The sequence below is a fragment of the Meleagris gallopavo genome, chromosome 1, assembly GCF_000146605.3.
Source record: "Meleagris gallopavo isolate NT-WF06-2002-E0010 breed Aviagen turkey brand Nicholas breeding stock chromosome 1, Turkey_5.1, whole genome shotgun sequence".
Taxonomy (NCBI): domain Eukaryota; kingdom Metazoa; phylum Chordata; class Aves; order Galliformes; family Phasianidae; genus Meleagris; species Meleagris gallopavo.
Window position 1 is genome coordinate 137,149,681 of NC_015011.2, and position 14,273 is coordinate 137,163,953.

A 14,273-nucleotide genomic window follows, 5' to 3' on the forward strand; every position below is an offset into this window, starting at 1 on the left:
ACAAGTGTTTGTTTCTTTACTGCACTGGACAGATGCAGGTAAGAAATAACTTATATAGCCTATGAGTACCGAGTGCCTTTTCTGTGTTCTCAACAACACACACTTGATATCATCAACAGGTTATTTAGCTTGCAGTTCCAACATTACTTTCTGAAGAACTCTTGAAATTCACTATTTCTACACAATTCCTTTCCACTTCAAGCTCCATCTAAGAAAACAAAGAAACTTGCTCCCAACAAAACCTTCTTGCACTTTCTTTATGAGAGATGCTATGTCTGTTTTCACTATACTTAGCTGTAGCATTAAAGGGCTCTCCAAGTACTTAGTTCAAGATGGGTCTTGTCACAATGCAGCCATTCTTGCATTTTCTTTACACTAAATTCACCAAAGGAAAGAAACTAATGTATCATTTGAAAAGAGTTCTTTTTCTCCTCTACTTATAAAAAAATGGAGCTTCCTTTCTTTCTACTTTTTTAATAGTATTCTATGATAGCTACGTCGTAGGGTTGTCTCTAAGATATCACTCCATGCCCTGGCAGCACTGTTAATGGCATCTTTCAGATTCAATGACTTAGACAAACAATGTCGGTCTCTTCTGTCAACAACAATTAGCAATGCTTTTCTGTAGTTCTTTTGGAAAGCCTGAAAAGCAGACAACCAGTAGCTACATAATGGAAGTTGCATTAGGAGGCAAGAATGTGGCAAAAATCTGGTTAACTGTTGTCGGCTGACCCTCTTGTGTGAAGAAGTGTTGTTTGGCAGCAAAATCACCTTTTCTTTCGGTTCTAAAAATGGCCATGAACAGCTGGTATAAACTGTGTGCAGAATGGATTCTGGTGGGCTTAGGGGATTGGTAATGGGATAAGAGACCTTTCACCTTTAGGTCAGTAGTTCAAATTCAGCCCAGGTTAGCAGCAATTGAAAGTCTTTACCATCTGACACTGTTCGTTAGCCTATTTAAAATGACTGAAGCAAAGTGTCACAGTAAAACAAGATTCCAGTATTAAGAAATATGAAGAGCCTCAGCAAATGGCAGAAACAGTCACTTGAGACTTAACTTTGAAATCCCTCCATTCAGACTTTGTAGAAATCTACTCTCCGAACCGCTGACAGCCCCTTTCACTGCTGCCATCCTCCTTCCCACCTATTACAATTCATCCTCCAGACAGTTACGCATGCAGGGACAACAAAACCATCTCTTGCCATCCCATGAGTCTGCTATGGATACTGAAGTCCCCTCCTCGCCGTGGTTTTCTCTGGCAATCCGACTGAGCTCATCACTTTGCTATTTACATTTTGCTACTTCTGCTTACACCGCGCAGCTGCAATGTTTTCCAGTGCTTTCCTCCTTTACTGAGCAAACATGTGGCAGGTGCTGCCTAATAATGAGCAACAGAATACAGATGCCATTATGAGACCGGCCGAAGTAAGAGTTAACATCACTGGAACCCCAAACCAATAGGGTTTCTACGTATTTCAACCATGCTTTTTATATTTTCGTAAGGAGAAACAGATGAAGAGGAAGGTAGAAAGGGACAGAACTGCTGCATGTATAATTCTTCCTCTGTTTTCTAAAACAGCTTGTACAGTGAATACAGTGAAAACTCTGGAATACCACATTTTCCAGGTGACACTGAAGTCTGATGGAAGCATTAGACCTTATTAACAAAAGTCACAGCATGGTGATAACTTATGGATGTGTGGATGCCTTGGAAACAAGTTACTTTAAAAGAACATTTACATTAAACAGTAAAATACAACTAACTGTAAAATAAAAAACACAGACATGACATTTGTTTCCAATAAACCTCTTAGAAACACATCAATAGAATATTCTGCAAAAGTAACTTTTGTTCCCTAAAAGGTAATAATATTCAAACTGTCACGAGGAGAAAACACACTGCTGTTCAAACTACAGTGTCTCTCAACTTCGTTGGGCTGAACAGAGTAGATCTTATTCAGTCTATGCAATTCATCTTTTCAATAAGACTCTAAGTAAACTTAGTTATGTTTTGAGGAGGAAGGGAGTGCTCACTTGTCATTTTAAATCATTCAACGCACGAAGGAGGCAGAAGCCTGGGAGCAGATCTGAGAAACAGACGTACAAACTGTACTTAGAGTAATTGTACTCTTCGTACCCATCATCGTAGTTGTCTCAACTTTTCTCAAGTCAACAAGAGATGCTTCTCATTTCAAGGTACTACAATCATTTGATACTTTCCCTTTGCTGTCACCAACTGATTCCCTTTTAAGAAGCTTAGTCACACTGCACACCCATACCTTAACAGATATTTTTTATTTACAGACTGCAGACTCTTCATATCAAGTCAAAAAAGGAAAACATTTATATTCTGTTTTTGATTGGAAAACAAAATGTCTGGTGAAAACCAGCACTTCTAAATGTAGTTTGATACAAAGACTTTGATGCAATTTGGAAGTTAGGGGTCAGTAACTTTTATTTCAAAGCTCTCGTTTAGCTACTTTGGATTATGACTGCCTTTTATTAGACTGATGACAACTAGGTAACATAAAGCACACCACAGCATGAGCAGCTATAAAGAATCAGATATTCAACATCTGGTCTGCCTCAACAATTTAGCAGTGGTAGCTGCCTAAAAACCACTCCAAAAGTGCACTAAATGACAGCATACAGGAAGCTCCCTTGTAGCTGGCAGAACAGACATTTCTACACTTTCTTGTGAAAAGGGAAAATAACAAGTTTTGCTATTCAATTATCCAATCTTGTGTCTCATCAGCTAGCTTTTGAAAGATGGCAGAAAAGCAAGTAACGAAAAGTGCATTGCCATTAGCAGAGAATAAGTCATTCTATGTGAATGATTAAAACATCTGTAAAAGATTTACATAGTATACAAGAGACAATGAAGCTGATTCACAAGCTTTTTTAAATCACTTTCCAATCTAACACTGCAGCAACAACTCACACAAAAATTACACAAAATACTAACTTCCTGTAAGGTGCTCTTTATTCTTTGCTTGCAGGACTGTTTAGCAGAAGAGGTATACTCCCAAAGAGTTCTCCAAAAAGATAGTCAAACAGTTCTTATTTACTGCAAAATACTCTACAAAACACGTTAGAAGACCCCTGACATACACTGAAGAGATGGAGGGGAGAAATCAGCAAGCCTCGTCAAGTGTTGGACATGGTTTAGTTGGCTTTATGCAAGTTTATTCTGAATTCTTTATGTAAAATAAAAAAGATCACAGTGATCTAATTAGAGATTGCATAAATATTGAAACAGACACAGAAGTTTGCATAATTTAGAAGATACATTCTGATGATGCTGACAGGTATCTGTATCTATAATGCACACTGACAAAGACCTTGGAAACATGATTTATGGATAAGATGTTTATCATCTAAGGAAGTCCTTCCAACTGTTGAGTATTACTCAAAAACAGGACAAGTGAGTCTCTTAGTCATTGTTCACAGTTGAAAGATGCAAAAGGAAAAGACCAAAGCAATAGAAGGACATCTGGAGACATTCCTCATCCTGAAGTTAAATCTGGACAAAAAAAGCTTCATTAAAGTTTCTATGTTTGGCTCTTATTAGAAGGGAGATGTTAGTTGTGTAACTGTTAACTGAACAGACGGTAAAGCCTGAGACCTGGCAAAAGTGACAGATCAATTGGGTAAGACTGGGGAAGAATCAGAAAATTACTATTCTCCAGCCTCAGGCTGAAATGGTAATTAGAGACGATACAGAGTCAGGATAGAGGAATTAGAGAATAGCTACAGCAGCACCGTAATTTAAGATTAGTAGATTTCTTTAAGGTTTGGAAAGAATGAGTCTAGTATTATAGGGGATTGTCAAGCTGCTTAGGCTATATTTCAAAAAGAGTCTTTAAGGTCCTGATTTTAAATCCTGAAGGATGGAATCATGGAAGTTTTCTTACTGTGTATGTGGAGATCTCTGCAATTAAGCAAGCTTGAGGCTTGGTACTTCGAAAGTTCTTACCACTGCAAATTAAGGCAGGAAGGGGGAGAGACACTATAGAAAACAGTTAAGATAGCATCTTAACGAAACAAACTGAAAAGAGAATCAGCTCTAAGCATACTTGATTATTTCCACTTCGGAATTCATGGTCGGTGGTATGTTAAAGCAAGGAAATGGTTTTGGACTTCAGGTGAGTTACAAAGAAAACCAAGCATGAATTTTCTTCACACCAGAGTGTGGAAAGTGTCTGAAAATTATTCTCTCAAGAACTACAAGCTCAAGAAGAGCATGAAGAATATGTTCAAATAGAGAAATTCCTCTTAACCTCTTAATAAATTACACAAAGCAATTAACATTTGCTCTTTCTAACAGAATCTAAGATAGAAAGGATTGTGCCTAGAATACAAACTCCTAGCAAAAGTGTACGTAAATTACAACTGTCATGAGTTGTTCCAAAAATACTGCTATCTGGAAAGGCAAATTTTAGCCACAGTCTTCACTTGATACCGGCTCCTTTAATACCCTCACTCCTTCAAACACCAATCCTATCTCATTTCTTTACCCAGCCATTATACAAAGTTATTCAAATATGTTAGGATTTCAAGCACCTCTTTACACTCTATCACTGCTTACATGTGCAAGCAGCAGGCTGAATGCAGCCCTAATGAAAGGTATCTAAAACTGAAAAAGAAACTAATCACTCTATTGTTGGATTCCAAATTTCAGTCTTTCTGGTGTAAATTAACAAAGTGAGAAAAGAAGGATAGAGATGACTGTATTTACATTCACACAAGTTGGACTTTCTTCCTCTTTCTGAATGAATTCAGACTCCAAGGCATATACCTGCTTTCTTCCGATTATTACCAGAACCACGTTATCAGGATCAGTTGAGAGGTAGGAGTGCAGCTGTCCAGGAAGCAGATAGTCCACTCATTTGCAGTGCATATTGTAACACCTACCACTGGCTCCAAGAGTTGTTACAAAAAACCTACCCTGTGTTAGCAAAGTTGCATTCCACTCACATTTTCAATCACATGCAGATTGCCAGTGTTTTTATTTCTGATATACACATAGCTTTAGTCACCCTCCCAGAGATACTCAGTAAGTGATCATCAAACAGAAAAGAAACTTGAGGGACCAGGGGGAAAAGCATCAGAGCACAGTGGCTAGTCACTTACTGTGTGCTCACAGTGGCACTTAACAGCGACCTCTTGAAAGGTCTTTAGGTCAAGTGTAACAAAGAGCAAAAAAACCCTCTGAATGCTTACTTGAGTGCTCTACAAGGGCTCAGAGCTGCGAAGTCTTGTATACACAGGCTTATTTAAGTGACTGGATCTTTTAAGTTCACTTGGAAGTGCTCACATCCGTCAACTTAGTTATGTGTAAGTCTTTGCGGGAGCAGACCCCTTAGTATGGAAGGAGGTTATGTTCTGTTTTTTTAAATAACACTTTTCTGAATCTGAAGAGCTGTTTTTCTTACCTGAAGTCTAGTATTCATTTCCAAGAAGTAGAAATTCTTACTGGAGTCCACAAGGAATTCTACTGTTCCAGCAGAGGAATATTTTACTGCTTTGGCAAGAGCTACTGCTTGTTCTCCCATTGCTCTTCGAGTTTCAGGATCTAGAAAAGTGCTACAATACAAAAACAATGCCTTTCTTACAAGTTAAAAAAAAAAAAAGAATCATCATCATCATTTCATTTTCTGTGTAAACTACCACTATCATTATTCAAATAATTATAATATGTGAAAATTGTCAAATGTATGCTTTTATGTTTATACTGCTCCTAAACAGATACACTACACATTCACAATTAACCACTAACATACCAGAGGTTAAGAATAAATAACAGTATTCTCTAAAATGTATTGTTTAATTTTTTATAGCACCAAGATCTATAAAATTTCAATTCAAATGAAAATAAATACATACAAATGCACACCATTTTAGACAGCATATCTATTTTCATAAAAAACTGTAACTAAGAAATAAAGAGCCATAATGAAAGCGTTAAGAAAAGAAACTACCCAGTAGAAACAAGAATGCCAAAACACAAGCCAGGAGGTCTAAGGAGAATTTGTCTCCTTTTAATTTGCCAAATTAAAATCATGTCTGTTTCATTGATATTCTATGCAATAAAGAAATTCTGGAAGTTCATGAGGTAATTGCTTGAGCCTCCTATAAGAGTAAAATTGTAATGAAAAAAATTTTGCGTATTCATAATACTTAGCAAAAACACAGTCAACAATGCGATATTAAACATTTACCTTCTGTATCTCCCCTCTCAGCTTTATTTGTAAGCCGAAGACTAGTCGTAAGAGTTTGTTAATTGCAATTCATTACTCTCCACAAAGCACAGACATCACCCAAGAGCATTTGCAGAGCAGCTCAGCTACCACATTGGGATCCACTGGGATTCCAATCGTTCTCTTTCTAGGAAATCAATACAGCACTTTCACTGGCCAAATGCACTGAAAGACTGAGGACAATACATATCCTGCATGTTCCCCTCCTCTGTGTTGTAAATTTGGATATGTAACACATACAGGTTATAATCTATGCAGGTTGTTAATTTATAGCTGCGGAAATTTCTGTGGTTTTCCATCAAAGCTGTGGAATAGACTCGCTTTCATACTCATACATTGACCTCCAAGTAAATACGGCACAACCATTTGTTTTATATGAGCTTCTAGACATGTTTACTATATTTCTGTGGGAATATATACTAGGGCATGTATCTTGGCTATCAATTACTTCTGTATAGAAATAGAAAGCCACTTCTACCTTAACTCTAAGGCTAAAACGGAAAGGCCACTGTATCAAATGTTAAATACATCTTAAGGTGTCTTCAAGAGCTCAAGAATTCTACAGAGAACAGGGAAAAGACTCCATGTATACAAAATGGCTCCACTGATACCAGGAAAGCTCCACCTGGTGCCCCAGACTGCACTCAGACACAAGCCTGGGTCTGAACTTATCTCTGGCTTGTTGTTCTTTCGTTTTGTTTTATTAAAACTGAAAATCACACAACAGCTAGAAACTTCTGCCATAACAAACCATATTTGACAAGACACAAAGACCAAGGAAATATCCAGGCAAATTGAGAGGCAAAAGAATAGATACGTTGCTCCATGAGAAAGTTCTTCCTAGAACCAAAGTCCAATTAGTGCCACAGGGGTGGATTCCAATGGACAGTAAGGCAATCAGTTTCAGAATTAGGCAACAAAATTTCTTGGCAACAATGGGGTCAATAGGAAAAGATCACAGAACATAGGAAAGCTATGAGTAGATCCTATGCCAGATCAGAGGAAAAAAAAAAAATGTGTGAAATTGTGCCCCATCAAAAATAGGTGTTGACAACAAGAGAGTTCCATAATATTTCTTACTTTGATTCAATAAGATAACATATTACATAGAGTCATTAACTTATAATTCAACTCAGGTTTTCTGCAAGGTTTTGATCATGAAAGGTCAACGAATAGTTTATGAAGAACAGAACCTTTTCAATATTGGCTTAATATTCTATTTCTAGAATAACCATTATTACCTTCTCATATGGATGAAAGACAGTTACTCCCCTTTATTACAGTGGTGTCTCCCTACATTTGTTGAATGTATGTCAGAGATCTCTCTGTACACCTCCTGCTGTAGCCGAAGAATGGAACAGAAGTCTCACACTGCTCAACTTGATCTCTGCTATGTGGTTATGCTTTATGCTCTAAAATGACCGGAATATCCCTGCAATCAGCTAGGTTAATTAACTCAAGTTTTCCTATTCCCCTCTATTTCTTTTCCTTTCATCTCGTTCCTATCATTGTTTCTCCATTCTTTAACCACTCACCTTATACAACTGAAATAAATCTTCTCCAGTATAATTAGCCATCACTTGAAAACACAGCATTTTAAACCTGACTTCAACTTTTTCCTCACACATATACCTTTAATTCTTCCAACCAAATAGTTCCTATGGCAGCATGAAGGCTGCAAAATAAAAAGGATTCACAAGATAAAAGAACCAGAAAGAACAAATAAGACCAGACCTGACATTTCACTTATAAGACCTTCTTCAAGCTATTGTAAAGTTGATCAAAGAGTCCAATTGTTTTGTTCTATTGTTTCTACATCCAGAGAGGTGACCACATGGGCAATATGTTACCTCTCCACCTCCAATTCATCAGATAATGTTTCCCAAACTATCCTTATCATTGTCACTCAGATAAAGTCAAGTCCCTGCTCAGCTTGTACCATTAACCTTCCTCTGAAGATATCACTGCACTGGGAGATAATAGTATCCCATTTTTTAAATTTCAAGGTCAGCTTATCTGCTCTAAGGAAATAGTTTGGGCATGCTGTTTGTTTAAAATATTTACTTAAATACAATAACCATCCTTCTTCGAGACGTTTGTGCTTACTATCATTCTGCAGGCATAAATCTGCTATAGTATTGGAGAACACAGGTTTGGCCTCCACATCTAAGTTCTGTATGGTTACAAACAGAACAGGCTCACATTTTCCCTTAGCCCAGAATCCTTCAAGGATTTCCAGACATATTATTCCATTAAGTTCTTGTCTATTCTATTCTAAATTATTGGTGACTTTACATAACACCTTGGCAGGTATTCTGGAATATGATACTAAAGTACTTTGCTTTATACTGAGATGTTACTGAGAGAGCTTAGTACTTGCAGAAAGTGAAAAAAGTTGCTGTCTGTGCACCTTCTAGGAATAGAAAGATTTCGGAGAGAAGCTAACAATGGTGCATGCCAACAAGGTCATAAGAAGAGTTTGACTGTTTCACTTGCATTCCAATGCAGGCATTTACTGGTAAAGTAGCTTCCCTTTTGAAATCTCTTCTTAGATCTTTCTGTCACAGGCAGAAATAATAAAAAACATATTTGTCCTCTGAACTGAAATTGAAAGAGCATCTTTCAATTTAAAAGGACTTGCAAAACTGATGTCTAAGATAGATAAGCCGACCACAATTCTGAACACACATCTAGCAAGAAAAGGAAAAAATATACTGAGAAAATTATTTCCCAGCTGAGTTGAAACTCAGAGAAATTTTGGGAAACAGTTGCAACTGTGTTATAGAAGTAACCTATTCTGAAGGTCTCTTTTGATACAATTCAAATCAAGGGACATAGCATCACCTAAAACCTCCGAAGTAGATATAACCAAGGAGAACAAGCAGGCAGCTAGCAAGTTCTAAGCCACGGGTGTCCAACCTTTTGGCATCCCTGGGTTGCACCGAGTGAAGAGGAATTACACTGGGAATAGAAAAAAGGGCAACAAAAAACATAAAACTAGTGGGATATTTGACTTTGTTTTTGTGAGCTAATGCATCAGTGAATCATACAATGGAAATGGCTGCAATTGTTAGCGAATTCCTTAGATTTTTCTTTTTTTTAATCTCATTTTATTCTTTCTATGTGAAAACATTTGTTCACAAATGTACGTACTACCAAAAAGCAATGACATGAATGAGGCATGATTGTGAAGTGACAGATATTTCTCTCTGGTACGATAGTAAAAGTCTGGTAAAGAGACATGATCAAATTTTACTTTGAGCTGGATGTCTAATATCAACTGTATACATTCCATTTGAAAATCTGCAGGTAATGTTTTAATCTTGACTGAAAATGGAGCAGCAAACATTAAAAAATTACGACTTTCTTTGATACCTCAAAACCTATTCTCAAATTGCTTTATCAAAACAGAAAGCACAACTGCATATTTTTTGTTGTTCACAGGACTGTGTTTAGCAAATGTATCAAAATGTGTTTGAGCATTATTTGCTCTACTCTGTTTGCCATAATTTAAGTTTACCATAATTTAAGTTTTTATTTCAAAGGCTGTTATCGTTTGAAACACAGCAAAGACAAGTTGAATTTTTACCTTGAAGACATATCTAACTCATTTACATGAGCTGTCACATCCACCAAAAATGCTAAATCTATGACCCGTTTTTCATCTTCATGTTCTGGCACAAATTTTCCTTCTGATTCTGTAAATGATTTCATTTTATTTCACAAATCATAAAGACTTCTTAGCATTTTACTCTGACTTACTCGCCTTCCTTCAGAAAAGTAAATGATGCCCCCATTATCAGCATCCATACTTTCAAGAAATTCCTGGAACTGGCTGAAACACTAATTAAATACATATCATGAAACTAATTAAAAAGATATAGCAAATTATTTTATACTTTTTGTGAGCTTTAAGAAACATTGAAAATTATAAAATTTGTCAGTATCACACAAGTATTCTGGATATTTCTTCCACAGTGAGTGCGTTAACTTATTAAATTATTTTATGAAATTACAAAAGCTGAAGTTTAATCATTAATAAGAAAACCTGCATGTCTGCTTAATAACAAAAAAACACGTGTTCACAGGCACACACATATATGTAGGTTGAAATATTATTGGCAGTCACTGTGTTTTACTCACCAAGCATCACAAGCACGTGGATCGTGTAAGACACATAGGTTGAGATTTGACTGTGTGTGGCAGGCACGAGAGGCAGAGTTAAAGCTTCAGCCTCCCCTCCACAGAATTGCACTGTCATCTTTCATGAGCTACATGCCATCAATTCATGAAAAGTATTGCTGAAAATCACATCAGAGTATTAAAAGTTTATGATCTTGTGGGGCTACCTTACTAACTGTCCAGGACCACGTGTAGCCTGTGGGCTACAGGTTGGATGTGCCTGTTCTAAGGACTTGATTGTGGTGGATGATGATACAAATCTTATGTGAAAGTACAGAAGAGAATGGCAGGTGCTGTACCACTGCTGTGAGTGGTAAGACACTGGCCCAGGCTGCCCAGAGAAGCTGTAGAATGCTCAGAAGCATTCAAGGCCTGGTTGGATGGGAGCTTGAATAACCCAGTCTGGTGGGAGGTGTCCATACCCTTGGCAGGCGGTTGGAACTGGATGGTTTTTTAAGATTTCTTCCCACCCAAACCAGCCTATAACTCTACAAACAGGAAAGGCCTGAAATTGTACAGAGAAGGTTTAACAGCAAGGGTCCTGACATTAAGCATTTTGAGACACAATACTTAAATGTCAGTTCACAGTGGATCAAATGTTTGATCTCTTTGACTGCCACAGAGAAAGACAGTGCTGGGTGATAGCAGTGAATAGAAAAGCATTTCAATGGCATTTCTCCATAAGATCATTTCAGATAATTTAGTTGAAAGTCATAAGCATATTCAGGTAATTATGGCTGAATGGATAGCTAATCTGAACTCAAAATCAGAAAATGTGGTTAAAATCTAACTTTGGGCATCAAATAGAACAGATAACAAAGTGCCTCTGATCAGCTGGACGTTCTTTCACTAAAGTGGTGAGGCAAAATAAAATGCTTTAGAGAGCTTTTACAGGTCCTGAAATGGCTAGAAAGGACACTTGCTCTCAACAAAGTTAAGAACAATCCTTTGAGCTCCAGTTATTCAATAGGAAGTCAACTAAGATTCGTGTATATTTACATTCTGCTGATCAATTCATTTTGAATTGATCATAAGGGATCAGTGAATTTTCGGATAAGTTTTTGGGCTTTGTTTATCTTCATGGAGACAATTCCTTTCTTTATTGCCCTACAAGACTGAAAAATACAAGAACAGCCTAACACTTTATTTTGCACAGTCTCATAGCAACCATCTCCATAAAGGAACAGAGAGTTTGGGCGAGAAGGAACAAAAAACTGAGCCAAGAAACAACAAATAAATGTTGTTCACCTGTTTAAATTTCAACCTGTAAAGTGAAAAGCCAAAAAAGTTCTGAAGTTAAAGTTGGAGACAAAATTCTTCTAAGTCACCAGTAGTTTTGTCCAGCTCTCAAAGTATGCCAGGAAACCTATGTTCTACACTAACTAAAAAACATTCAGCACTCAGACGATCTTACTATCCTTGCTTTCTGAAAAACAGTAGGACAAACGACTTTAGTAAAAGGGAATAAGCAAAGTTTGTCAGTCTCCTATTTGAGACTGGAGGACTAACCCACCCTGAACACAAGGACTCCCTTAAATACTGTAAGCCTATCAGGTTGCTAAAGAGCACCTCGTTAAAAGATGAGTATGTTTGGGTTTTTTTTTTCATTTTAAAACAAGAAAAATTCCCTGGGAAAACCAGAGAATTAAACTCAAGATGATCCAATCAGGATATGTTTGATAGCTGCAGACTTAGCTTTGCTTAGCAAAATCGTGAAGTTTATTTTCAAACCCCATTGGTCCCCAACGGTTTATCTCTTAAAATCAATTAGGTACATCAGAAAAAGCTACCACGGGCCTAAAGTGAATCAAAACACATTTGAGAAGAGGTCAGAGTTGTACAAAATACAAATAGCCTATAACTTTCCTATCTCCTCAGCTTTATGCAGTATAAATAAGAGGCTTTGACGTAGCTGAGAGATCTTAATGGCAGCTATCACATAAAATAGGAGAGGAAAAATATTAATAATCTAGTGAGGACAGCATACTTCCTCAAGAAAAGACGCGTCCAGGAGTCATTAATCAGTTAGGTGAAGTGAACCATCACTACTACCAAGAAGGATTCTGCAGTCAATTGCAAGCAGCTGTAACGCAGATGAGGCTTCCAAAGCTGTCAATAATGGGCTGGGAAGGTCTAAAACAGTCAACAGCAGTGAGAAAGAGGAATTTTCATGCCAAACTTTGGAAGCTGTTGGCTTGCTCACTCTTTTTTCTAGAGTTATAGGAAGTGGTAAGAAAACTTACTGGCAACTCCAACAGAGAAGCTCAACAATGTTAAAAGGCTGATATTTCTGATGAAAGAAATGCTCTAGTTAGTCATGGTTGGCTGGTAATAGAAAGACATATCACTCCTTTCAATTCACCACAGGCATGGAGCATGAGCAGACAGCAACTTATATGTACTGCTGAGACAAAAAACTCTCCTAAGTGCTTAGGTATACATATATGCACACACATATTATACTGGGACACGAAGCCTTCATATTGCATAAACAAAAACACAGTCAGAATCCTAGGCACGATGCTTCCGAGAAATCCAGAAGAGCTACAGGAAGCAACAAAAGCTATTTAAGCATTTATTACTGGGTTTGCATCCTTGAATTCTTTTAAATTTAAAATCTAGGTCATACAGAGTGCCAGTCCCACCCACAATGGTCCAATATTAACTTGCATGCTGCCTATAAATAAACATCAATTAAATCACATGCTTTCCCTTATATCCTAAATTGTTGCATCACAGTTCTGTGCTGTAAAAATGTCAGACCCACTCCAATTGATGAATCCATAATGTAGGGAATTCCCACAAGTAGATATATACTTCTGTCTGGTTTTCTGAAATTAGAACTTCCTTCTACCCTTTTTTCTGCACAAACTCTCTGATGGACATCACACAATAGAGAACATAGAAAGACCATACCTTGCACAGAATCAGTGTATTTCAGTTCCATTTGAAATCTGTGAGACTAAGACCATTTAGGATCTCTGAGTTACTGGACACCTACATCCATAATTCACTACTGTGAACAGTAGTAAAAGTGGTGTAGAGTATTTAGAACTTAATATTCATTTCAAAATCAAATAAAAGCCCGCATTATCTGGCTCCCTGATAATTACTATAATAGTCAAGTATCCAATTTACCATTTCTAAAGATCTCTATTCCAAATTTTATTTGACTTCCAAATCCAAAAGCTGAATGGTAAAGGAAAGGAAAGTATCTCAGATGTATTAAGCAAGTCATCTAATATATTCCATATATTTGACTGGTAAGATCCGTATCTATTTTATACAAGACCATGAAAAAATATAACAAAATATCATTTTTCTCCTTACAGAAGGACATAATGAAGCAAGATCCAGCCACCCTCTTAAGTACATTATCATCATGGAATCACAGAATCATAGAATGGCCTGGGTTGAAAAGGACCACAACGATCATCTAGTTTCAACCCCCCTGCTGTGTGCAAGGTTGCCAACTAATAGATCAGGCTGACCATTACACTCAAATGGCTGTAACATACTAAAACATAGCAAGTATTTCCTTTGCATCTTTTTAAATAAACTTTGCTTGCAATTGTACAATGTAATCAGCTTTCCAAAAGTCTTTTCAGTAACTATGTAGCTGGATAGAGTCCAGTATACTTACCTTGGTGCTTCCTCCACAACTTTTTGATTTCTTCTTTGAATAGAGCACTCCCTTTCATTCAACCACAAGGCATTGCCATGTTTATCTGCCAATACCTGAAATAATAACATGCTGCTATTACTCCACAGATGAATGCATACGGTCTTTTGACAATATACTGCTATAATATAGCATTCAATCAATTTTT

The 14,273-nt window shown here is 37.1% G+C and overlaps 1 protein-coding gene across 1 annotated transcript in view; it reads right to left on the reverse strand.

Annotated features, from left to right (window-relative positions):
• PCCA (propionyl-CoA carboxylase subunit alpha) overlaps positions 1–14,211 on the reverse strand; it is a 36,942-nt gene extending 22,731 nt beyond the window's left edge. The window contains exons 1-2 of the mRNA XM_019610191.2: positions 14,087–14,211; positions 5,437–5,587 (exon numbers count right to left, since the gene is read on the reverse strand). Coding sequence (XP_019465736.1) covers positions 5,437–5,587; positions 14,087–14,196 — 261 coding nt within the window. The 5' untranslated portion in view covers positions 14,197–14,211. The remainder of the gene's footprint in view (positions 1–5,436; positions 5,588–14,086) is intronic.
• Between the last annotated feature and the right edge of the window lie 62 nt (positions 14,212–14,273).